At 42.8% G+C, this 27,144-nt stretch overlaps 1 protein-coding gene across 7 annotated transcripts in view; it reads right to left on the reverse strand.

The window, feature by feature from the left end:
- Positions 1 to 26,479, reverse strand: part of GFOD2 (Gfo/Idh/MocA-like oxidoreductase domain containing 2) — a 38,227-nt gene extending 11,748 nt beyond the window's left edge. The window contains exons 1-4 of one of the 7 annotated variants that reach the window (XM_087870506.1): positions 26,276 to 26,410; positions 14,899 to 15,075; positions 4,433 to 4,511; positions 3,093 to 3,151 (exon numbers count right to left, since the gene is read on the reverse strand). Coding sequence is in view for 1 of the 7 variants with exons in the window: in XM_045814961.2 (XP_045670917.1) it covers positions 26,276 to 26,282 (7 nt within the window). In the remaining 6 variants the exon portion in view is untranslated. Of the gene's footprint in view, positions 1 to 3,092; positions 3,152 to 4,432; positions 4,512 to 14,898; positions 15,076 to 26,275 lie in introns of all 7 variants that reach the window. The other 6 variants (XM_045814959.2, XM_087870505.1, XM_045814958.2 and 3 more) reach the window with 6 other exon arrangements.
- Between the last annotated feature and the right edge of the window lie 665 nt (positions 26,480 to 27,144).

Consider the following 27,144-nt stretch of genomic DNA (forward strand, 5'->3'; position numbering starts at 1 on the left):
CTGGTACTGGTAACTCCAGACCCACTGAATCAGATTATAGGGATGAGGCTGTGTCACTATCATTTTCTTTTCAAGTTAAATTCTTTTTTGGCGGGTAAAATACCCACAAAATTTACCATCTTAACCATTTTTATGTGTACAGGTTCAGTGACATGAAGTACAGTCATATTGTGCAACCGTTACTACCGTCTACCTCCAAAGCGGTTCATCTTGCAAAACTGAAATTCTGTACCCATTAAACACTAATTCCTCATCCCAACCCCTCTCGCCAGCCCCTGGCAACCACCATTCTACTTTCTTGTTGTTGTTGTTGTTTTTTAATATATGTATATTTTAAGTAATCTCTACACCCAGCATGGGGCTGGAACTCAGGACCCCCAGATCAAGTCACAGGCTCTGACTGAGCCAGCCAGGAGCCCCTCCGTTCTATTTTCTGTTGATATGAATCTGACTACTCTAGGTACTTTGCAGAAGGGGAAGCATACGGTATTTGCCTTTTTGTGATTGCCTTATTTCACTTAGCATAATGTCCTCAAAGTTCATCTACGTTGAGGCATGTACCAGAATTTCCTCCCCTTTTAAGGTCAACTAATAGTCCATTCCATGTATATACCATATTTTGCTTATCCATTCATTTGTACACACACAGTTGGGTTGCTTCCATTTTTTAGCTATTGTAAATAATGCTATGAACATGGGTGTTCAAATATCTCTTCAACACCCCCCCCCTTTTAAGACTCTGCTTTCAATTCCTTTGGGTTTATACCTGGAAGTAGAATTACTAGATCATATGGTAGATTTCTAAAAATATTTTATTTTTTTGTCAGAGATAGAGCACAAGCAGCGGAGTGGCAGGCAGAGGGAGAAGCAGGCTCCCTGCTGAGCAAGGAGCCCGATGTGGGACTTGATTCCAGGACCCCGGGATCATGACCTGAGCCGAAGGCAGATGCTTAACTGACTGAGCCACCCAGGCGTCCCCATATGGTAGATTTTTAATTTTTTGAGGAACCACCATACTGTTTTCCACTGGGTCTGTACCATTTAAAATAATAATTTTATAAATATTTTATAATCCCTTAGTCTTCCAATTATCTTTAAAAAATCCTGGGTGGCTCAGTTGGTTAAGTATCTTCCTTCCCCACTTTCTTCAATGCTGAAGTTCTTGAGGTGTCGTCTTCTCTTCTTGCTCTACATGCTCTCTTTTCTACTCATGTCCAAGGCTTTATCAGTATACCAGTGACTCCCAAATCTGCAGCAGAAGCCCAGATCCCCCTCCACAGCTTCACACCCATATTTTCTACTCTTGAATATACACCGATGTTCTATAGTCTCCACAACCCACAAAACCGAACAGAAGCAGTAAAGTGAGGGGCGCCTGGGTGGCTCAGCCGTTAAGCATCTGCCTTCGGCTCAGGTCATGATCCCAGAGTCCTGGGATTGAGCCCCGCATCGGGCTCCCTGCTCGGCAAGAAGCCTGCTTCTCCCTCTCCCACTCCCCCTGCTTGTGTTCCCTCTCTCGCTGTGTCTCTGTCAAATAAATAAAATCTTAAAACAAAAACAAAAACAACCCCCCCACATACTTAAATAACCCACTAAGAAGAATGCTCTGCAAAATGATCAGTTATAAATCAATTAAAAATTCGGGGGAGAGTCACTCAAAATAACAACAATGGTTTCAGAGTAAATGGTGATGAGTGTGTTTTTTTCTTTCTGGGCATATGAAATAGTGGGGAACAACTTTTACTGAGACCCTTTTAGATCATATTAATAATATATACTCTTATAAAATCTTGCACATGGATGTTCACAGGAGAATCATTCATAATACCCAGAAAGTGGAAACCCAAATGTCCATCAACTGCTGAACGGGTAAACAAAAATGTGGCATATCCTGGGTGCCTGGGTGGCTCAATCAGTTAAGTGTCCAACTCTTGAACTCACCTCAGGTCTGGACCTCAGGGTCGTGAGTTCAAGCCCCACGTTAGGCTCCATGCCTGTGGAGCCTACTAAAAAAAAAAAGTGGTATACCCAAACAACATTCAGCCACAAAAAGTAATGAAGTACTGACATAAACTACAACATGGGTGAACCTTGAAAACAGTACCCTAAGTGAAAGATGCTAGTCACAGAAAGCCATATATATTATATGATTCGATTTATATAAAATGTTCAGAACAGGCAAATCCAAGGAAATAGAAAGTAAATTAGTGGAAGGGGATAGCGGGGATGAAGAAATTGGGAGGTAGGAGCGTCTAACTTCATTCTTCCCCATGTGGTTATTCAGCACTATTTGTTGAAGAGTTTGTTCTTTCCCCTGAAAGATAACTCCTTTGTTGAAAATCAGCTGACCATAAGTGTATGGATTTATTTAGAGACTCTCAATTTTATTTCATTGCTGTATATGTCTATCCATATGCTATATACCATGCCGTCTTGATTACTTTAGCTTTACAGTAAGTTCTGAAGTCAATGTGAGTCTTCCAACTTCATTATTTTTCAATATTGTTTTGGCTATTCTGGGTCCCTTGCATTTTCCTATGAATTTTAGGTTCAGTTTATCAATCTGGGGTTTTGATAGAGATTGCTTTAAATCTGTAGATCAATTTGGGGAATACCGTCATTTTAACAACATTAGGTTTTCTGATCCACAAACATGGGATGCCTTTCCACTTACTTAGGTCTTCTTTAATTTATTTTAACAATGTTTTGTAGTTTTCAGAGAGTAAGTTACACACTTTTTTGTTAAATTTATTTCTAAGTATTTGTTTGATGCTGTTTTTTTTTAACATTTTTTTAGATTTTATTTGAGAAAGATAGAGATAGCGAGAGGAGAGCATGAGCGAGTGGGGAGGAAAGGGAAAGGCAGGTTCCCCACTGAGCAGGGAGCCTGATGTGGGGTTGGATCCCAGGACCCTGGATCATGATCTGAGCTGAAGGCAAACGCTTAAGTGACTAAGTCACCCAGGTGCCCTGGTTTGATGCTATTGTAAATGGAATTTTTTTTTTTTAAAGACTTATTCATTTATTTGAGAGACAGAAAGTGCACGCAGGAGAAAGGGCAGAAGGAGAGAGGGGGAGAGAGGCATACTCACCACTGAGAGGGGTACCTGATGCAAGGCTTGATCCCACAACTCTGAGGTCATGACCTGAGCTGAAATCAAGAGTTAGATGCTCAACCGACTGAGCCACCCAGGTACCCCTGGAATTGTTTCCTTAATTTCATTTTCAGATTGAGCATCTCTTTTGCTTCTAGTGTAGATACAAATGTACTATGTAAACTACATGTCTATCTTAGGGGTTGGTTTGCCAGTATAGCCCGCTTGGCCCTACCTGAAGGACACCTGGGCCTTTGTGAACCACTGAAATAAACATGACTTGGGCTGCTTCCAACTCCAGACCCCTATAAGCTTCCTGCCCTCCTGTCTCTATTCTCTGGGACTGTGGATCTTGGCTTGCTGCCTGCACTCTACCATTGGGTTTTATCTTAATCATCATACCTTAATTATCATTCTTTCTAATAATGATGAATAATGTCTATGGTCTCTTAGCTATGTCTTTTTCCTCTTTGCTGATAATTCTGCCCTTACAGACTTCCTTTCTAGTTAGAAACAGGTCAGTCACATAGTATCTTCTATAATTATCATGTCCTGAACTTCTCCCCTTCAGCTATTTTGGTCACCTTCTGCATTTGCAGTTTTGTTTTTGTTTTGTTGTTATTTTGGCTACTTACATATCATTGACACTCTGGGAGCTTGAGAGCGTCAAACTTGTAGCGCTAGACAAGTAAGCTTCTGTGTAAATTTTGTGGCTCATTAATTACCAACAGCTATAAGGGCCAGAGGAGTGACACAGCCACTATAAATAATGACATCCATGTTCTCTCTAAATTTATGCCCAGGGCACACTTCCTCCTCTCTCCCACCTCATTTCTTCATGCTCTAGTTATATTTGGCTGTATGTTTGCATTGGTGGCTTAAAATAACAGAATGGATTAGAAGACATTTTAATAACCTCTGTGTTACTGACAGTGACTTAAAGGGCAGCTTCATCAACACCCATAAAGGGGCATCAGCTGGCCTCTGAGGAAGCCAGATGGCATGAAGCTAGGCAGGCTTGATCACTAGGTATTTCCAGTTCAAGCAGGCAGAGCTGGTTTCCCTTATTTCAGACACTACCCTTTCTAACCCCTAAAATTTCCCTACTCCCTGCCCTTAATATCCTTGTATCTATACCTTTCACATCCTCCAAAGATCTCCATAAAGTCAGCCCTGCCTCGTTCACATGCACTCTAATCACCACATGCCAGTCAGGAATGAAGGGTGGCAAATGCTCTGACAGGACTTTGCAAGGCTATGGGGAAGACAGCACAGAGGTTAGAGGCACGGAACCTGCAGCCAGTTTGCCTGGCTCAAGTGCTGGCTCTACTACTTACCAGTTAGGTAACTTCAGGTAAGTTTTTAAATCACTGTGCTTCTGCTTCCTCATCCGTAAAATGGGGATAGTTGTATCTACTGGACAGGGGAGTTAAAGATTAAATGAGTTAATATTCGTAAAGCATTTATAACAGGGCCTGGCCCATAGTAAGTCACGGCATACATCACTTTAGAAAAGATTTCTCCAACTGACTTAGAGGTCTCCTCTTCAAAAGCTGTGTAGGAATATAAAGAATATTCTGAGCTAAAATGCAGTGACGTGCAACAGGCCAAACATGTTTACTGTAACATACAATACATCTAAGTCCACACAATCGTGTTCTCCAGATGAGGATACGGAAGCTCAGAGAGGCTAGGTAACTTTTCCAGGGTTCTGCAGCTGGCTGTGTATGACAGAGCTGCCATGACCAGTTGTGAAACCCTGGGCAGGTTACTTAGCTTCCCGGAGCCTCTGTAAAAACAGAGGTTTTGTATGTGTGGAACAACTCTTCTTTCATTCTTCTGTGCTAAGTATGAGCCAGGAAAAGTTCATTCTGTTGTCTGGCTTGGCAAGTGCTTGCCTCAGATCCACCACTCAAACCAGTGTTGATCCGTTCAAACATCATGCCTTTATTGAGGGCCTAACAGGAAAGCTGTGGAGACAAAAGGATGAAAAAAAACACAGCCCAAATTTCGGGAGCAATAAGTCAGAAAGGTGTGCAGGAGCCAGAGCTGGTGGCACCAAACGCTACCCTAAGGAATGTGGGCTTTGATAGGCAGCTATGCTTATATGCTCGGTGTGCCCCACCTTCCCCACCTGATCCCCTCTTGGCCCCGCTCTCTCAGGAATCACACCAATCTCTAAGGCTCCAGGCTACGGGTTCAGCCAATGGGAAACACCAGGAGGAGATCAGAGAGCAGGAAGGGAGAAAAAGGGATGGAAGGATGAATTTATTCTCTGCCTTCTCTCTACCAGGATGTGGTTATGGCAGGGCCTCTGCTCCTTGACAGGGTCATAGTATCTACTGAAGACCCCTCTCCTATGGCCATAGCTTTAACTGGGTTCTGGTATCCCCACCCTTTTCCTACCATGCCTGAGATGGTAACACTGACTACTAGGGGTAGCCAGTCCCTGGGTGCTCCATCAGCCCTTGTAGGTTTGCTTCCTTTATTGCTCACACTGTTGTAAATAATCCCTTCGTTAAAGACTTTTTAATGAACCCTTTTAGTGTGCTGGCTGTTTTCTGCCTGGACCCTAATGCAGTAAGCAGTGAGAACCATTAAAATTTTTTTGTGAATTAGGTGGAAAAGTATTTAAGAGACTGTAGACAAAGAACCAGTTAGGATAGCAAGTAAAAGATAAGGAGGGTTTGATGGAGGGAATGAAATGAAGCAGACAGCTATCAAAAGGATTTGGGACAATGAGGAGGAAGGGAAGAGCCAAAAACAATACTGAACTACAGAACTACAGACCAACATCTTTCATAAACACAGGCATAAAATCCTCAACAAAATATTAGCAAGCAGAATCCAACAATGTGTTAAAAGAACAAAACATCATGACTAAGAGAATTTAATCCCAGGAATGTAAGGCTGGTTCAACATTCTAAAATCAATTACTATAATCTGCCATATTAACACTCATTAGTTATTAGACTTCATTAACTATAAATGCAAACTAAAACTTATTTAATATAACTATACACCTATTAAAATGTCTGAAATTCGGAAAACCTGGTTATCAAATACTGGCAAGGCTATAAACCAACTGTTCATTGTTCGTGAAAATGAAAAATGGTACAGCCACTTTGGAAAACAGTTTGTCATCTTATGAAGTTAAATATATACGTATCATATAACCTTGCAGCCCCACTTCTGGGTATTTACCAAGAGAAACGAAAACTTATGTTCACAAAAAAACCTGTATGTGGGGGCGCCTGGGTGGCACAGTCGTTAGGCGTCTGCCTTCGGCTCAGGGCGTGATCCCGGCATTATGGGATCGAGCCCCACATCAGGCTCCTCCGCTATGAGCCTGCTTTTTCCTCTCCCACTCCCCCTGCTTGTGTTCCCTCTCTCGCTGGCTGTCTCTATCTCTGTCAAATAAATAAATAAAATCTTAAAAAAAAAAAAAAACCTATATGTGAATGTCTATTTTCTAATGTCTAATACTGGTTTTATTTGTAATTGTCAAAACTTGGAACCAACACAAATGTCCTCCAACTGGTGGTGAATGGAGAAACAAATAGTATATCAATGCATAGGAATCTCCATAGTAATGCAAAAGAACAAACTACTGATGCACTTAATGACAAAATGAATCTCCAGGGCATTATGCTAACTGAAAGATGCAAGGCTCGAAAGGCTCCAAATGGTGATTCCGTTTACATGACATAATAGAAGAGGAAAACAACAGGGACAGAAAATAGTGACTGCCAAGGGTTGGAACTGGGGGCACGCATCAACTGCAATGGGATATAGGGAATTTGGGGGGGTGGGTGGTAAAGGAACTGTTCTGTATCTTGATTATGGTGTTAATTACATGACTGTGTGCATTTGTCAAAACCTGCAGAACTGTACACTAAAATGTGACCCCCTAACAATGACACCGAAGTTCCAAGCACAAAATGACAAGTTGTAGTGTCATTAAGAGAAACGGGGAACCCAAAAGGCCTGACTTATCTAGACAAGGGCAGAAGATGGGATTTGGGGATCCTGCTCTTCCCAGACTGGCGGAATATTATCTTACCTTCAGTATGCCTAGTCCAAGGAGCCACAGCTTCTTCAAAACCATAAGAAGAGACCCACTCCCCACCACGGAGGGCAAATCCAGTCTGACCCTCATTTTTGTAAGTTCTGGAACACAGTCACATCCATTCCTTTATCTATGGCTACTTTTGTAATACAACAGCAAAGTAGGTGACACATTGACCACATGACCCACAAAAATAAAAAATATTTATCATCTGGCCCTTTACAGAAAACGTTTGCTGATCCCTGCCCTATCCCATGGGTTATGAAGCTAGGAGCTCCAAGTGACAGGATATAGTCATGAAGGTAGCCAGGATTATGATAAAAAACACCCTACCTCATTGTGTGTGTGAGGAGTCACAGATTCTGGGAATTCTGCTGTTAGTGCATAATGTCGCAGAGGTCATTTATTCCCTAGGCAGCTTGAGTAGGAGTCAGACCCTGGGCAGAAGGTGCCTATGAATCCTTTCCTACCAGATGCCAACACACAGAACTAAAACCTGTTATTTCTCAATGTCTCCTGCAAAAAAGATGCATCTTAAAAAGATAAATACAGAAAGAAGGTACTGTTTGGTAGAGCTTCTGGTCATGTTCTTTAAAGGAGGTAATCTCCATTGACAGGCACCTTTTCCCCTCCTTCTCCCTTCTTTCTGTCTGAAATGCAGACAGTATGGTTGGAGTTGCCATAATCAAATGACCACCACGAGGCAACCTGAGGATGGAACACAATTTCCTGCAGACATTGGCACTGAAATGGTGAATCACCCTCAAAGAACTCCATTTCATGGACCAGATAGCCATCTAAACATATCTGTTATTCAGTACAGGTAGAGCAACAGAAATCTGTGTGTGGCATAGAGAACAGCCATCATCAACAGGGACACAGATGGTGTGCAAGCAGGAAAGGCTTCCTGGAAGATAGGATATAACAAGTCCAAGTTGATCAGAAAGATAAGAGGTCACACAACCTTTCCAACACATCCAATGACAAGACCCTCCCTTTATTGGTGGCTTGCTTCTGTTCTGGGGCCATTTCAGTCAGAAAACTCTTCTGTAGATGGAATTCAAGTCCTTGGTCTTCTACATTGTGGACCTACTTGTGATGATTCCTTTTTCCTTTTCTTTTTTTTTAGAGACTTATTTATTTCAGAGAGAGCAAGCACGAGCGGGAGGGGCAGAGGGAGAGGGAGAGAATCTTAAGCAGACTCCACACTTGGCACAGAGCCTGACTCGGGGCTCAATTTGATGACCATGAGATCACGACCTGAGCCGAAATCAACAGTTAGTACACTTAACTGACTGAGTGACCCAGGTGCTTCTGTGCTGTTTCTAATGAAACTTTTGTTTCCTTTAAACTTCCTAGGTGGTGGTAGGTCGTTTGCACAATGGCTACAATAACTCCCTCTTTTGTTTTCACGCCATCAGATAGTGAATCACCTCCTACAATGACTCTGGACTTAACTATGTCACTTGCTCCAGCCAATGGCACAAGAGCAAAATAACCCAAGAGGTTTCAAAACTACTTGTGCGTGAAGGCTTGTTCTCTGACTGCTCTTGGGTTCTCTTGGGCTCATGTGAATGAGCTTAGGCCATCCTGCTGGCTCACAAGAGACATGTGACCAAAGTCATCCTCACTGCCCCACCTGACACAAAGCCAACTGCCAGTTATATGAGTGAGGCCACCGCAGGCCATCCAGTTCCAGCTGAGTCCACCCAGACCAGAACAACCACCCAGGTCTCCCAAAGAATCATGAGAAAAATCAAATCAATACATTGTAAACCTTTAACTTACACAAGGTTATATGTCAATTATATCCCAATAAACCTGGGGGAAAAAGAAAGAATCATAAAAAATAATATTTGTTTTAAGCTACTGAAGTGTGATGTTTGTTGTAACTGTTTGTTATACAGCAAAGCTTACTGATACACTCTTTTACAGACAGAACTCCTTAATTCCCTCAGGCCTTCCTCATTCTATCAGAAGAGTAGCCAAGGTCAAGGCTGCTCTGGTTTGCCCACTCTCTGGTTTATTAACACCCCCCCCCCCCATAACAGGACCCCCAGAACTAAATGCCATATCCTGAGCATACTCTGTCTTGGCCTTCTTTCCCTTGTTACTATACTATTATGCAACTTACATTCATTACAGAATTTAGACAGCCATGTCATCCTGACACACAGTAGGATTTTTTGCAAGGCCTAATAAATATTCTGTACTTGTGTTGTCAGATTTTTAAAATTTCTAATTGTGGTAAAATACATAGACATAAAATTTACCATCTTAACCATTTTTAAATGTATACTTCAGTGGCATTAATAACATTTATATTGTCGCACAACCATCACCACCATCCACCCATCCACAGAACTCCTTTTATCTTGTAAACCTGAAACTCTAGATCCACTAGACAACAACACCCTATCTCCCCCAACCCCCGGCAACCACCAGTCTACTTTTTATCTCTATGAGTTTGACTCTCTAGGTAGACTACCTCATCTAAGTGGAATCACGTTAATACTTGTACTTTTGTGACTGGCTTATTTTACTTAGTATCAGGTCCTCAAGGTTCACCCATGTTGTAGCATGTGTCAGAATTTCCTTCCTTATTAAGGCTGAATAACATTCCATTGTACCTAGACACCACATTTTGCTTGTTCGTTCATCTGTCCATGGACACGTGGGTTGCTTCACATTTTAACTACTGTGAATGATGCTGCTGTGAACATGGGTGTACAAATAAGTTTTTTTGAACCAAAGTTTAAAATTTTCCTCTAATAAATGTCATTTAACTTGGGCATTTATTTACCAGTTGAGATCTTTTTGAATATTTATTCACTATTTGTACCAGCTTGTATCAGTTACAAATTTGGTCAGCAGGCTATGTCTTCAAGCCAAAATAACTAACTTAAAATATTAAATTATTACCAAATGCACACACACCGAGTCTGAACTGACCAAAATCTCAAGGCCACTAACCAACTGTTCACAGTTTAGGCACCCAGCACAATTAGCCCTCAATAAATGTTAGATGATGTTGTCCTTTATACCCATATACCTTTCAGTGTTCACCAGTTGTCTTTCCCTGTGTTCAGAGGCCATTTGTTTAATAAAATGTTCTAGTATTTTTCGGAGGAATCATCAGTATCGGGCTGAGACAAATGTTGCACATCGCCCATCTTCATTATGAAGCACCTCCCTGCTTCATAATGCCTCAAAAGTTTATTGATAGTATATGAGGCTATAGCATGATCACCTGCTAGTTTTCTCAGACCCTAGGAATGTAATTCAAATGCATCAGGAGAACAAAACGTTCTAGGAACTGGGTATTCTACCTTCCCTGACCCTGCTTTTTCCAGATAGGTTCCCCCCCAACCCCACCCCACAGCTATATCTCCTTGATAAAAGAAGAAATATAATAGAGGAATTGAGTAGTTAATGTTTTCTCTGTCAGATTATTCTCTATTCATCCCTAAGTACCTCTTGGTATATCTTTAGGAATTCTTTTGATTAGCTGCAGTTTTTTCAAGTGTCATTACTTGTTCTGAGATTGTGTCTCCCTGATCCTATTAGAAGCATCTAGCTCTTCAGAAGCCTGCAGATGGATGGAGTGTGGGTGGTTCCAGCCAAGCTATTTAAAAATGTATCTATAAAAGTTTGTCTTGTAACTATTCTTTTTTAAATTGCAAATTATGCTTTCTATTTATCAGTGCCAGGCTTCAAAAAGAGCCATTAGGGATTTTTATAGACAAAGTTACTGCCTTGTAATACTATCTTTACCCTGCAAGTCACACAAATGCAGTCAACTGATTTTCAGCTAAAGTACTTTTTTTAAAGATTTTACTTATTTCAGAGAGAGAGAGCATGCGCGTGCACGCACACATAAGCAGGGGGAATGGCAGAGGGAGAGGGAGAAGCAGACTCCCCGGGGAGCAGGGAGTCCGATGCGGGACTCGATCCCAGTACTCTGGGATCATGATCTGAACTGAAGGCAGCCACCTAACTGACTGAACCACCCAGACACCCTTCAGCTAAAGTATTAAATCGTTAGTTCAATGGGGGAAAGGAAACTCTTAAAGAAATGGTGTTGGGACAATTGGATGTCCATTTGGCAAAGAACCTTGACCCCTCTTCTCTCACTATTTATACAAAAATTAACTCGAAATAGATGAAACACCTAACTGCAAAAGCCAGAACTACAAAGCTTATAGAAAAACATATCAGAACATATTTTTAAGACCATAGGTCAGCTAAGGATTTCTTGAACAGGATACTAAAAGCATAATCTATCAATAAGCTGCATTTCAAACTGAGAAAAAATTCTATTCATTCAAAGACACCATTAGACAAAATGAAAAGGCCAGCCAGAGACTAGGAAAAAATACTTGCCAAATATGTACTGTATGTAACAAAGAACTTGTATGCAGAAGGACCAACAATAAAACATGAACAATCCAAACTTTTAAAAATGTTAAAAAAGATTGGGGCGCCTGGGTAGCTCAACAGGTTGAGCGTCTTGCCTTCATCTGTTCGGCTCAGGTCATGAACCCAGGCTCCTTGCTCGATGAGGGGCCTGCTTCTCCCTCTCCCTCTGCCTGCTGCTCCCCGATTGTGCTCTCTCGCGCGTGCTCTGTCAAACAAATAAATAATTTTTTTATATTTTTTAAAAAGATTTTTACTTTATTTATTTTGAGAGAGAGATCACAAACGGGGGGAAGGACAGACAGAGAGGAAGAAGCAGACTCCCTGCTGAGCAGGGACCACATGGGGCTTGATCCCAGGGCCTCAGGATCATGACCCCAGCTGTAGGCAGACGCTCAGCGGACTGAGCCATGCGGGTACCCCAATAAATAAAATCTTTAAAATAAATAAAATAAAAAATAAAAATGTTAAAATTCTTAAATAGTCTCTTCAACACCAAAGATACAGGAATGGCCAACAAGCACATGAAAAGGCATTCCATGTCATTAGTCATCAGGGACACGCACATCAAAACCACCCTGAGATACCAACTACTGGCAAAAATAAAAAAAGAGTGATAGCACCAAAGTCTGGAGAGGATATGGAGCAAATGGAACTGTCATACATTGTAGGTGGGAGTGTAAGACAATACAATCAATCACTTTCGAAAACTGTCAGTTTCATATCAAGTTAAACATATATAAACCCAATGACATAGCAACTCCCTTGTTGACATTTATCCAAGAAAACAAAAACATATGTCCATAAAAATGTATATAAAATGTTCACAGCAGGGGCGCCTGGGTGGCACAGTGGTTAAGCGTCTGCCTTCGGCTCAGGCGTGATCCCAGCGTTCTGGGATAGAGCCCCACATCAGGCTCCTCTGCTGGGAGCCTGCTTCTTCCTCTCCCACTCCCCCTGCTTGTGTTCCCTCTCTCGCTGGCTGTCTCTCTCTGTCAAATAAATAAATTAAAAAAATCTTAAAAAAAAAAAAATGTTCAGGGGCACCTGGGTGGCTCAGTTGTTAAGCGTCTGCCTTCGGCTCAGGGCGTGATCCCAGAGTCCTGGGGTCGAGCCCCACATCGGGCTCCTCCGCTAGGAGCCTGCTTCCTCCTCTCCCATTCCCCCTGCTTGTGTTCCCTCTCTCGTTGGCTGTCTCTCTCTCTCTCTGTCAAATAAATAAATAAATTAATTAATAGTAAAAAAAAATGTTCACAGCAGCCTTATTTATCATAGCCCCAAACTGGAAACAAACCCAAATGTTCATCAATAGGTGAATGGATAAACAAGTTATGTTATAGTTATCAATGGAATATAGTAAAGCAATAAAAATGAATGAACTATGAATACATGCAACGACATCTATGAATCTTAAAAATATGTCAAGTGAAAGATGCCAGGCACACACACACACCAAAAAACCCACCATACTGTAGGATTCCATTCATGTGAAGTATAGGAACAGGCAAACCTTATTTACAGTGATGGTAGTTAGAAGGTGTTAGTGGTGGTGCTGCAGTGGTGGTGGGGGTACAGGACTGACTGGAAAGGGCCACAAGGCAACATTCTAGAGTAATGGAAATATTCCATATTCTATGTTGCACTGTGCTTCCATGGTGATACAACTGTAACTCATCAAATTGAATATTTAAGATCTGTGCATTAATCATAAGTAAATTATACTTCAATTTTTAATCACCATAAGCTGCTGTGTTTAAGAACACAAAACAAGCCTTTCACATCTTGAAGATTCAGGTTCATAATCAAACAAAATGGACTTATGCGAATTAAAACTCTCTTTCCTCAAAAACAACATAAAAACCTTGTCAGCTTACTTTGGGAAATATCAACAGTATAGAGACAATGGCTGCAGCCAAGAGAATAAGTTTTCTGAGGAATTAACTTCAAGCTAAGGCCAATGATCTAGACAGTCTCAGCATTTCCTAAGGGTTTCTGAAGACGGCACCTTCCACTAACCAATGTCAAACTGGGCAAGCTGCTGAGCTGCAGGTGTTATGTAAGTAAGTCCTCACTACTCATGAACAACTCATACTAGGGAAGGGTTCAAAAGGAATTCTTCTGTATTTCTTTAGGCAAGTAAAGTTAATAATGGCTCTACATAAGAAATGATGTGTAACAGTTTGTCATTATAGCTGTATAGCTTGGGCAACAAGACCTGGCATACCACAAGAGTGAGAAGCCTTCACTCAGTGCCCACCCCTACCACTCCCCAGAACTAGCTCCACATCTGGAGTTCCCCAGCACAAGCAGCCAGCCCAAGCTGTGCATCCTTAGGGCATCCCTCCTTCCTCTGAGGCACCTCAACAGACTGACACACACCTCTGACCCTTGAGACATTCCAAAGGGCCAGCATCAAGAGGCTAGATTTTTCTGTGGGTGAATTTTTCCAGTAATTATATCCTCATATAAAATCTGCTAAGGGGCATGTGGGTGGCTCAGTCGGTTAAGTGTCCAACTCCTGATTTTGGCTCGCGTCATGATCTCAGGGTGGTGAGATCGAGCCCCACATAGGGCTCCATGCTCACACAGTCTGCTTGAAATTCTCTTTTTCCCTCTGCCCCTCCTGCTAATTGTGTGCTCTCTCTATATAAAAATAAATAAATAAAATCTTGAGGGGAAAAAAAAAAAGCTAATATAAAGCACTGTGGCCAGAGGGAGGCCATGACCCTAGTTATTAGTGAGATGGGCCTCCAACCTAATTTTTAAAAAAATTTTTAAAGATTTTATTTATTCATTTGACAGAGAGAGAGAGAGAGAGAAAGAGCGTGAGCATGCACACAAGCAGGAGAAGCAGCAGAGAGAGAGGGAGAAGCGGGCTCCCCGCTGAAGAAGGAGCCCAACGTGGGACTCAATCCCAGGACCCCGGGATCACGGCCTGAGCTGAAGGCAGACGCATAACCAACTGAGCCACTCAGGCACCCCCCTCAATCTAATTTTAAAACAGACTGTCACATTAGCTTAGTGAATCATAGCCTGTGTTTCGGGTGCTCATATATGAAAATGACACCTGTAATTTATGCAAATTGATTAATTAATAAATACTTATTTTAGTTACCTGCTATTGGGCAGGACTGGCAAAGCACAGGTCATGTTGGTGAGCAAAAAAGCAGATAGTTTCTGCCTGCATAGAGTTTATAGTTTAGAAGGAGAGATAACACAATCAAATCATCACAAAAATATGTCATTATAATTTGAGATAAGCATTATAAAGACGAAGAACAGGGTACTCTGAGAGTATTCAACAGGATGTGAATTAACCTTATTTAAAGAAATGTTGGGGGACACCTCGGTGGCTCAGTTGGCTCATGTCATGATTCCAGAGTCCTCGGATCCAGTCCACATCAGGCTCCTTGCTCAGCAGGGAGCCTGCTTCTCCCTCTCCTTCTGCTAGCTACTCCCCCTGCTTGTGCTCTCTCTCTGACAAATAAATAAAATCTGAAAGAGAAAGAGAGAAAGAGAGAAAGAAAGGTAGGTAGGTTGAACGCGTGGGTGGCTTAAGCATCCGACTTTTGATTTCGGCTCAGGTCATGATCTCGGAGTTGTGAGACTGAGCCCCCAGCTGGGCTCCACAATGGGTGGGGAGTCTGCTTAAGATTCTCTCTCTTTCCCTCTCCATTCCCCCAACCCCTCTCAAAAGAAGAAGAAGAAAAAATGTTAAATGACATATCTGTAAAGCACTTTGAATTCCACGTGAGAAAGGCATTACTCACACTCCAGGAATGAATTACAGAAAAACAATGACAGGCGCGCCTGGGTGGCACAGCAGTTAAGCGTCTGCCTGCGGCTCAGGGCGTGATCCTGGCGTTATGGGATTGAGCCCCACATTAGGCTCCTCCGCTATGAGCCTGCTTCTTCCTCTCCCACTCCCCTGCTTGTGTTCCCTCTCTCGCTGGCTGTCTCTATCTCTGTCAAATAAATAAATAAAATCTTAAAAACAAAACAAAACAAAACAATGACACGTTGGTAGTTCAGTAAAGAAAAGAGCACAGCAGTCCAATGGCATTAAAAAGCCAATTTGTAATTGGCAGACACTCCCTTCTCCCAGAGTAGTGTTCAAGCCTTACCTAACAATATTTCTTCAGTATAAAATGGGTCCAGGAGCACCTGGCTGGCTCAGTCTGTAGAGCATGTGACTCAACCTCGGGTCATGAATTTGAGCCCCAAGATGGGCACAGAGCTCACATTAAAAAAAAAAAAAAAAAAAAAAAAGTTCCTGAATGGTTAGTTAATAAAAAAGTTCCTGAACTCATCAAAACTGTATACAATTCAGTAGTGTCTTGCAATACGTTCACTAATATAAGAGAGATTACTTATGTCACTAATCTAAATAGTTTGGAGCAAAATCTGATTTAATGGTTCAGGAAAGAAAACAAGCATCATATGATAACAGAATAGCTCTGCCTGCCACTTGGGATTAGGAAAATGAGCTGCTGCTCTCAGTCTTAAACTACAACTTGACCTGCTAAGAAGGTGCCCTCACCTAGAACTGTCTCTCCAACTAACACCCCTCTTCCACATATCATGACTCATTGCTTATGAGTTAGCTCAATCCCCTTGCAGTCAAGTTTCCCCCCTCTAACAGAGAAGCATACTGTATGTAAAGGGCCTTGGAGGACCACAATGACGCAGCACTTAGAGATTATGCTCAAATACCAACAGAAAATTGAGAAGGGAAGGCAGGTGAGAATAGACCCAAACAGGTGACAGTTCATAAGGAACCATTCTGGTGGCAGTGAAGCCTGCCTGCTCCCACAGCCAGTTCATCACATTTTTCCAACTGGATTCAATGCCCCTGAAATTCATCCACTGTTCTGGTTCCTTAACAGACACCTAACGTTTCTCCTGGTCCTAACCATTTCCTTCCCTGGACTTTAAGCACCCCCAGGATAAAACCCAAATTCCTTGATGAGGTTCACAAAACATCTCCCGGTATGAGTTGGATCCTTCCCCAACTCTCTACCTTACCACCTTCCCCTTCCACTGTATTTAACATGTCAGCAGCTCCCATATCTAACTCCTTCAGTCTTGCTCTGAGATTTTCGTCCAAGCTGTTTGCTCTGCTTGGAACAATCTTTTCTAACTTATTCAGGCTAACTACTTCTGAGATTTGTCAGGGCTCCACTTAAACGCCACTTCTTTAGAGGCCATGCCTAGGCTGGGTTAAGCGACTGGGCTCATAGTTCACAGGAGCCTGGGCTTTGGTTTTCAAAGCGCCCATCACACTTCACTGGGATCACCTATTTAGTGTCTCTTGTGACAGCAGGATCTTGCCTATCTCACATAATGCTGTCATTAGCACAAAACACAGTGCCTGACACAGAGTAGGTGCTGAGTAATGATTGATGAATGAACACACGAATGAGTAAGTGCGAGAACGAATGAATCAGGAAGTCAGGTTAAAGCCTATAGAGATGGAGCACTGACTAGAAGGCAACAGTTTTTCCTGCCCAATTCCTTCTTTGCCTTTCTGATTTTAAATAAATATTTCAAAAATTATTTAAAATATTTAAAAATCTTCAGAGCATAAGCTACTTTGTTCTTTTTTTCTTCTTCAAAGTAAGCTCCATGCCCAACATGGGGCTTGAACTCAGAACCCTGAGATCAAGAGTCCCATGCTCTACTGACTGAGCTGGTCAAGCACCCCAATTATAAGCTACTTTGAATGATGCCCCAGAACTGATACTGTGGAACATTACACTAGGAGAAGGGCACTGAGACTTAACACCCAGTTGCAAAGGGATCTATAACATGAAAGCATAAATTTTGGGCATGATAAAGGAGATAAAACCATGACGGCCAATTTTAAGTTAAATTGTTGTTTTCCAAAACTCAGGACCTGCTGGGGAAATAAGCAGGAATGCCTTCTATGTGGCCTTCAGCATCAGTCATGTACCAAGAATTAATTACGATGATGCGTCGAACTGTCCCCCAGCCTTCCTTTTGGCACCCCCTGACATCTGGAAATGAGCCAGTGTGGCAAATAGGCAGTCAGTGTCTGAATAGAAGAGCCAGACCCAAAGAGGAAAGACAACTACACCCCCCCATCATCAGAGCCTGGGCAGGAGAGGAAGGGGGACAGCGGGGGGTGGGGGTGGGGTGGTGGTCTGCAGCCTGAGTTCGAAACTGCCTGCATGTTCATAGCCGAGGGAATTACCTACAGCATGTACTGAGGAGTCTGATACGGTAGCATGAATGCTTTCAGCAGCACTGCTTTCAGAGAGATATGAAAGTGTATCTTTACCTGCATTTATGTTACCACTGAAAAAGCCAAACTAAAGAAGCAGGTGTTGAGTTTTACAAATTAGTTATGATAAATGTTTTGGTCCCTGGGTTTCAAAGATCCAGAGGCTCTCTGGAGAAGGTTTCATTTTCCTATGATTTGTTTGTTTAACAATGTCTGCACTGACGCAGCGACAGGTCACAGATTCCTGTCCTCTCATCGAGAGCAAAACCACAAGCAGGACAAAGGAAAGAACTGCTATTCCCTCAGCTCCACAAGCTGACATGGTGGTAAACTGTTAGGCAGCTACCACAGGATGAGAGCACACCCAGCGCTGGCCAAAGACACCTATTCCCTGTCCCCCTGCCCCAGTTTGCACAGTGTCTACACTGGAGGGCACTAATGAAAGACCTAACGACCTATCCAATGAGGCATAACTACCCAAAGTACAAAAGGGTGAGCTAAATTGGGTCATAAAGGTAAAATTTAACACCCACAGAAGTATCTAGATTGCTATTCGGTCTAAAAGTTAGCTTCGGCTTATGATTACAGTAGGAAAAAGTACTTATTTATCCACTATATTAATTCTTTATTGCTTTTGAAAAACTGGCAATAACAAGATTATTTTTTTTCTAAGACTGCTTTAACAATGAGTTCCATGTGACATCCCTCTGAAAATTCCATCCTCAGCCCTACCCTCTACCAGAGCAATGTTAGCTAATCCTTCAATTTCACTATAACCTTCATGCAAACATTCTTAACTTCCAATTTCCAGCCTCAACAACTTGTTCCAGCTCCAGCTCTACTAAACGTCTGTATGTACTAGAAATCCCCACCTGAGGGACCTACAGCTGCTCCCATCTGGAATTCGTCTTTCCTCTCAAACACGAACCTCCTTCTGTGCAACCCCACCCCTTTTAATGGCACACTATTCAGTCAACAGAGTCCTCTTCTCATTTATTCCCTAATATTTATAAGCGGCACAATGAGTCAGGCATTATGCCAGGAGCTGGGGCACAGAGCAGTGATCCAGACAGGCTAGGTCCCTGGAGTTTAGTTTCCATTTCCTCCTACACCCATAGCTGAATACCGAGGACTGATTTGACACAGGAACACAATGAGTGCTCAGAGATCTTTCACTGTGGCAGGCACGTGAGCAAAGACTCTGCCTTTACTTTTAAATCCCTGAGGTAAAGCACATTTGGCCATGATGCATGTGAAACAGCCACCCCTAGAGAGAAGAGTACTACATACTTTGGTTTTGGTCTAGGGCCCAAGAAAGAAGGTGAGTTTTTAATGATGATAAATGTTTTTCAATGTGCACACCTAATTTACTGAAGTTTTCTAAGTGTTTTCCACCTTCTACATGGACAAAAGTACTCTTCCTCTGGGAAAACTGGTATTTCTATGGCCGTAAGAGACACTCTAGAGAGTCGCCCATCTGTCTTCCTTCTGGATTTCAGGTATAGGACATCTTTTTTTTTTTTTTTTTTTTTAAGATTTTATTTTTAAGTAATCTCCATACCGAACATGGGGCTCTAACTCACTGAGATCAAGAGTTGTATGCTCTGCCAACTGACACAGCCAGGTGCCTCTTTGAATATAGGACATTCGTAGGGCACCCTGGAACACAGCAACTCTGACTGGCATTCTGTGTTACACGGCCTCTGGTCACCAAAAAGATTAAGTAGTTACTGGTGACTGGAAATGCCCAATGCCCTTCACAAGCAACTCCTTCTTACATGCCAAACTGCTTACCAGCAAGGCCATGAGCACACTCAGCTGTGGTTTCATTTAACGATCTTCTAGCTGTTGAATGTGGATCTAAAATAATCTAATCTCAGGTCTTTGCCACATCATCCTCTTTATTCTTTTATTTTTTGGGGGGTGGTGGTGGTTAATGTGTAATGAAGGAGGCTGGTTATAAAATACAGGATGTATATGGGATATGCATTCCTGCAAAGAGCCGTTCGTTTTATATTTTAGGATTTTCTGATTATTGTTTAAATGATACACAATGTCTTGTCTTGCTACTGAGACTCTAAGCTCTTTTGGGACCAAGACTGGGTTTTACAGGGTATTAAGGAGATAACAGGTCCCCAAAATTTCACACTTCAAGGTATTTTGGTAACATTCCCATAACACTTTGGAAATTACTTAAAGACATTTAAATGTTTTTTGAATAACAATCTTAGTATTACTAACAGGGCTATAAAGTATTAAAGGAAAGAGAAACAAAGATCATTTTTAAAAACCACCACAGCCAGAAGCAAGCCCAGGCCTGGAGGAACCAAAACAGCCACTTAAGCATGATTATTTAATTTTAAAAATAACACCAGATAAGGAATACCATGTTCATTTTCTCCATTGCTCCAAAATACAAGCCACGGGCACAGGAATATCAATGCAAAAGGCTGAAAAGTAACGGGAAATGTGACTGATGTCTCCACCACTCCCCTTCTCCCTGACAACCAGAGGATGCCTGACAACACATTCTATCTCACATGCTCCCAGAGCCACTCCCAGAGAGGCCCCCCAGAGATGGTAACCATTTCCTAGCAGGAACCATCATCAGGCTGCAGAAAACATTAACCACATGGAACATCCTCTAATATGCTTTGAAATACTGTGCTACAAAAGCATCCATCAAAACACACCAAAGAGACCCTAAGGATCAAGATTATCTGTCAACAAGCACCCAAAAAAAAAACCCCAAAAACAAACAACACAACAGTCCTAGGGGCACCTGGCTGGCTCAGATGGAAGAGCATGCAACTTAATCTCAGAGTTTTAAGTTTGAGCCCCACGCTGGGTGTAGAGATTACTTAAAAATAAAAAATCTTCAAAAAAAAAAAATAACAGCCTTTAAAAGCCACATATGCTGTGTACAGTGTACCCTTCGATTACACACATGTACATAGGTAACCACATTACTATCTGGTTCCGACACCTGGGAGAGGAAACAACGGTGCTGCCCTCTGTCAGCCCTCTCCCTCAGCACTTGAATACAGTCACAGTGTGAGAAGGGGTGAAGGCCTGCAGAGAGAAAATTTAGTTCTGAATCATCTTTTACACCAGCAAGAAACTCTTAGGGAGGTTTGTATTTTAAAATATATACTCATCATAGAGGCGCCTGGGTGGCTCAGTTGGTTGAGTGCCCTATTCTTGGTTTTGGCTCAGGTCATGATCTCAGGGTCCTGAGATGGAGCCCTGAATCGGGCTCCACACTCAGCGAGCAGTCTGCTTGAGACTCTCTTCTCCCTCTCCCTCTGCCCCCTCTCCCCCTGCTCACTCTCTTCCTCTCTCAAACAAATAAATAAAAATCTTTAAAATATATACATACACTCATTAGAGAAAATTACTGTTTTTCCCATGTTCTTTTTTTGAAGTTTCTATAGTTATTTAATATATTTGTGATAAAACTGTATTCATAACTTTGCATCCTGATTTTTTCACATACCTATTTTGACATAAGCATTTTTCACGTTAACCAGTTTTTAAGGGTTATGTATTTCATGGACTAGATGAACCAGCTTTTCATTTCTCTAATATTAGACAACTGTACTATTTTCAATTTATTTTGTTATAAATCACATGTTAAGAAATTATAGTCCAGAAGTTATACGATTTCCCTAATATTATCATTCATTTTCCTTTTTTAAGATTTTATTTTTAAGTAATATCTGTACCCGATTTGGGGCTCGAACTCACAACCCCAAGATCAAGAGTCACAATGAGCCAGCCAGGCATGCCAGCATTCTTTTTTTTTTTTTTTTAAAGATGCTATTTATTTATTCATTCGACAGAGATAGAGACAGCCAGCGAGAGAGGGAACACAGGCAGGGGGAGTGGGAGAGGAAGAAGCAGGCTCACAGCGGAGGAGCCTGATGTGGGGCTCGATCCCAGAACGCCGGGATCACGCCCTGAGCCGAAGGCAGACGCTTAACCGCTGTGCCACCCAGGCGCCCCGCATGCCAGCATTCTAAGCAAAATATAATTGTAAAAGTAAATTATAAAGATTTTGAGGTTGTAAAGTGATATGGTAAAAGTGTTTCCGGTTCTATTTTAGGGTTATCTGCTCTGATGAGAAACTGAGAGCTGACAGTTTGAGAGTAGCAGTTATCCCTGGCCAGAAAGGAGGACTGCATTAGATACTCAGTTCCCATTCTTCACAGTCTTCATTCCTGATCCTTCCTGGTAGAGGGCGGATAGAAACCCTTATTGAATGGCTGTTGAGAGGTGGCAGGAGTGGGAGGGTGGGGGGATGGGGGAAAGCTATCCTTCCAGCAATTTCTGTCTATCCTGAGTCCCAAAGAGCGTGGCATTGTGTCACTGGCTACTCTGAGAACTGCCAGTATCTAGGACAAAGGTAACTCTACTACTTGCAACTTTCCTTCTAAGAGAAGGATCTAAATAACAAGTGCTTTAAGGATCGAGTTTGAGTGTTTTCAAGTAATGCAGGAATATTCATCTCTTCCTTCTTAATGTTTAATCTTTATTTTCTAGGTGTTTATTCCCATCACTGTGAGATAGAAATATTTACTCCATTTCTCATTTCTTTTGCCTCAGCTCAGTGAGCTCATTCCTGACCTAATGGCTAATTCACATGAGTGTTACTGGAGGAAGTCTTACTGCTTTCATGTTTTTCTCAGGATCTCTTCCCATTCTGACTTTCATGAGCCCAAGCCTATTTCAAGTATCTTTCAATACCCACTTTTTAAAACGCCTGACAGTTAAATTTAAAAAGTAATTTGGGTATTTGGACTCTCTCAGAATATAAAGAGACTTTTTTTTTTTTTAAGATTTATTTATTTATTTATTTGACACAGAGAGAGAGGCAGCAAGAGAGGGAACACAAGCAGGGGGAGTGGGAGAGGGAGAAGCAGGCTTCCTCCTGAGCAGGGAGCCCAATGCGGGGCTCGATTCCAGAACTCTGGTATCATGACCTGAGCCAAAGGCAGATGCTTAATGACTGAGCGACCCAGGCACCCCTAAAGCTGCTACCTTTTAAGAAAAATATTGTCCCTATGGACTATGAGAAACAAACTGAGGACTTCAGAGGGGAGGGGGGTGGGGGAATGGGATAGACCGGTGATGGGTAGTAAGGAGGGCACGTATTGCATGGTGCACTGGGTGTTATACACAACTAATGAATCATCGAGCCTTACATCGGAAACCGGGGATGTACTGTATGGTGACTAACATAATATAATAAAAAATCATTAAAAAAAAAAAAAGAAAAGAAAAGAAAAATATTGTCCCGTTACTATACTGTATACGAATTCTCAAAAATAGCAAAACCTGCAATTTTTTCCTAGATGCTGTCCAATTCCAACAATGAATTTATCATGGAATTGGACCACCTAAAACAAATATGCTTGAGTGACTTGTCAGACATCAGAAAGGCTCCTCTCCTACTTCTAAGTTAGTGGTGCCTGATTGATTCTTGTGTTTTCTTAACACCCATGTTTGTGTTACAACTTATGTCAGATGGCACTGCATCTCTAGTTCATTTCTCCTCTTACCACGTAACTAGAAAATCAGTTCAGTGAAAGTAGATCCTGTTAGCATTACTGGTTTATCTGGTATGTTGGCCTGTTAAATACTGTTGATTACTTTATTACAGGTCAGATTTGGTAACTGCCCTCAGCTGCCCTGGAAAATGGAGTGGATATTAAGTAATTATTTGTCAAAAGTTTCATTGCTATAGCAACGATGAAACACTTTGAGAGTCTGTAAGCTGATCTTTCTCTTTTGAAAGCCAATGTCTTTCTGATTATAGGAGCTCAAAAATTGCACACCAATCAATGGGACACACTCATCACATTTATGCAGTATCTTCTTCAACTGCTCATTCAAGAAAGTATTTTCACTTACATTCAAAGCAGCCTCCCACACCATGTCCAGCTCCAAAGACAGTATTTGCTCCCTTCCATCTTACCTTGACTTTGGTCTACTAGTCTGTCTTCTATCTGGGCCAGCGCTAAAGTAATGAGGGTTTCTATAAAGAATACAATGATTTTCATAGAGCTTTCTGACAGGATTTGATTAACAGTGCCAATTTACCCCATAGATTACAAACCCTTCTGATAATACTCCATTACATCTCTTGAGGTATTTATACAAAACATTTCCACAGATTAAAGAAAAATCAATAAAATGCACAGCCACATCATCATTGATATGGCATGGCATCGATTTATGAACCTAAGACAGAATTTTGTTTCTTTTTTTTTTTTTTAAAGATTTTATTTATTTATTCGACAGAGATAGAGACAGCCAGTGAGAGAGGGAACACAGTCAGGGGGAGTGGGAGAGGAAGAAGCAGGCTCATAGCGGAGGAGCCTGATGTGGGGCTCGATCCCATAACGCCGGGATCACGCCCTGAGCCGAAGGCAGACGCTCAACCGCTGTGCCACCCAGGCGCCCCCATAATTTTGTTTCTTAATCTGACCTATTAATATCACCATACTTTACTTTTCATTTTTTAAAAAGATTTTTTATTTATTCATTTGAGAGAGTGCGAGAGAGCGAGAGAGAGCAGGAACAGGATGAGGGGCAGAGGGAGCAGAGACTCTGCGATCTTGGCCTGAGCTGAGGCAGACGCTTAACGACTGAGCCACCCAGGTGCCCCTAGCACCACCATACTTTAAATGTATCTTATCACTCTGAGGGGAAAGAAAACCTGCTGCAAAATCAAATATACATTGAAAATGAGTTCTATCAAACTAGTAAGAAATTGATTTTATTGGTTAGAATCAGCGACCATGGTTTAAAAATCACACACTTCTTTTTACCATATTACAAATCTTTTCTCCTTTTTTTGTGGGGGAGGGAGGTGTCATTGCTAATCCTACTACTAGGCTTCTAGTAATACTATAGCAATCATATATCTGAATTTTTCCAGCAAATAAAAATAACTGATCAGACCCAGACCAATCATTCCACAGGAAAAGTAGGGCAACCAGGTGTTAAGAGAAAGCCCGATAACAGAATTTTTATCCGTAAAATGGGGAGCCCACCAACAGAACTATCTGCTGAAAAATTTCCCCTCTTAGTCCAGTCTCTAAATTCCTAGTCCAAAACCAGTACTTTTTTACATTTTCTCTAAAATGGATGTCCTTAATTGAAACTCTTTTGTTCCCTGGTGTACTTAACTTTTCAGAAGAAAAGGAGTTTTCTTATGAAGAATTAATCTAGCTTCCCCAACACTTAAACACAACCATCTTCTCCAGATCTCAAAAACATGTCTTAAGTGTCTTTTCTAATTTAAATAGCTGTTCCCTTCAAGTGAAGGGTCATACAACCAACCGCTCTTCCTTCTGAGACTTCTGTGCCCCAGAATTTACAAAGGTCTTCTGGTCGGTGCCCCAACTCGGTTCTGGATACTCAAAAGGACACCCACCACTTTCTCCTATAAGATGGTTTATAACCTTTCTTGCTGTCTAACCAACTCAGCTTTAAACTTTTTTTTTTTTTTAAGATTTATTTACTTATTTATTAGACAGCCAGCGAGAGAGGGAACACAAGCAGGGGGAGTGGGAGAGGAAGAAGCAGGCTCCTAGTGGAGGAGCCTGATGTGGGGCTCGACCCCAGAACTTCAGGATCACGCCCTGAACCGAAGGCAGACGCTTAACGACTGCGCCACCCAGGCGCCCCTAAACTTTTCTATTCTTGTCCCGTTCTTCAGATTCGCCTGAAGTTTGGGAGGTAAACTCTTACACAACCATTCACAAGTCCTGATCTCCCCGCCCCCATTTCCTTCCTCCCCATTCATGTGATAACATCTTGATGGGAACACCTTACTTCACCTTTTGTCTCCGCTAGTCCTGCTGCTTCCTTCCTGAGCTTCAAAGCCAGGCCAGGGCCATTGAGACGTAGCCAGTGGGCATTCGGTGACTGGCAGAGCCACCCGCGCTTTTTGGACTGTCCCTTCTCCCATCTGCCACCTGAACCCTCCTTCCTTAAATAAAGATTTACCCCCTAAAAGTCCCATCTCCCTCTGAAAGACGATGGACCAGGGCCCTTTGTCTGAGGCTTCCACACCTCACATCCTGGTCCACAAAGCGTCAGTCCACACAGGTAGAGTCTGCTCGACGCAGGACAGGGGAGCCTGGGTTTCCGCGTCCCGTAAAGGGATGGGTTATGGCCGAGGTCCTTCCAGGAGCCCAAATTTTACAATTATACGACCAAATCTGTAGGTCCTATTTCTGAGGCTGGGAGGACGAACTCCGGGGCGACCCCCGAACTTGGCGACCGCGCTGGCAGTTAGAACGGCCCCCTCCAGCCCAGGCTCTGAGTAGCCCCGCCTCCGACCTCGGGCGCCGGGACGCGCAGGAGGCCCGGTCGACGCCCGCTGGCTGCAGCGCCATGCCCTCCTTCATCCTCACCCGCCGCCGCGGGCCCGCCTCTCACCTGGCATGCTGGCATCGCCCGTCCCGCGCTGCACTGGAGACCATGGGTCTGGACCGGTCTCGGCCGCCACCCGCCCGCCAAGAGGGAGGCTGGCGGGGACGCGCGGGCCCCGGAGTCCAACGCGCAGGGACCGGGAACGCGCCGCCTGGTTTCTAAGGAACCGGGAGCTCTGGAAAGGGAGGGGCGGGCCGGCTGGAGGTCTGCGCATGCTCCCTGACGGGGGTGGACCTGGGCTGGGGTGGGCCGTGATCGGAGACTGCGCATGCTCGCACTTTGGGGGCGGAGATTAAGTAGTTTGGCGGAGGGCTTGGTTCTTTATTTCCGGCGGTGGAAGCGGCTGTGCAATCGTGTGACAACAGCCTCTGCTTCTTTCGGATCCTCCCGCCCGGGATCAGTAGTGAGGAGGTTCTGGGAACTGTGGTGGCCCTTGGTCTGGAATTAAGCAAGATCTGGTGTTGGACACAACGACCTGTTGTTGCAGAACGGTAGTTCTCTTCAACTCTCCGGACTTCTTGGCCTCCTGACTCTTATAATGATGACTTTCTGTGTTCTGGTACCTGTCTGGGCTTCTCTTCCTCTGCGTGTTCTTTGGTTGTTCTTTAGATGTTAGTGTTCCTACTGTGACCTCAGTCTCCCAGATGTCTTTACTGGAGTCTGTGTCCCCCCAGGTAAATACCATTTTGTAACAAGACTACTCTTTAGTTCACTATTACTCTGTCCGGCAGAGTAATGAAACCTGGAATTTATAAGCCTTAGTGTAAAGCAGGCTATGTTGGAAATGTAGGATTAGGGGAGCCCCTCCCCTGCTCTTCTGACTCCTGGTGAGAGCCTGGACCCCCACTCAACTGGTATTAGAATGGTGTCCCAGC

Source organism: Ursus americanus, chromosome 21 (assembly GCF_024610735.1).
Source record: "Ursus americanus isolate L20-20 chromosome 21, mUrsAme1.1.p, whole genome shotgun sequence".
Taxonomy (NCBI): Eukaryota; Metazoa; Chordata; class Mammalia; order Carnivora; family Ursidae; genus Ursus; species Ursus americanus.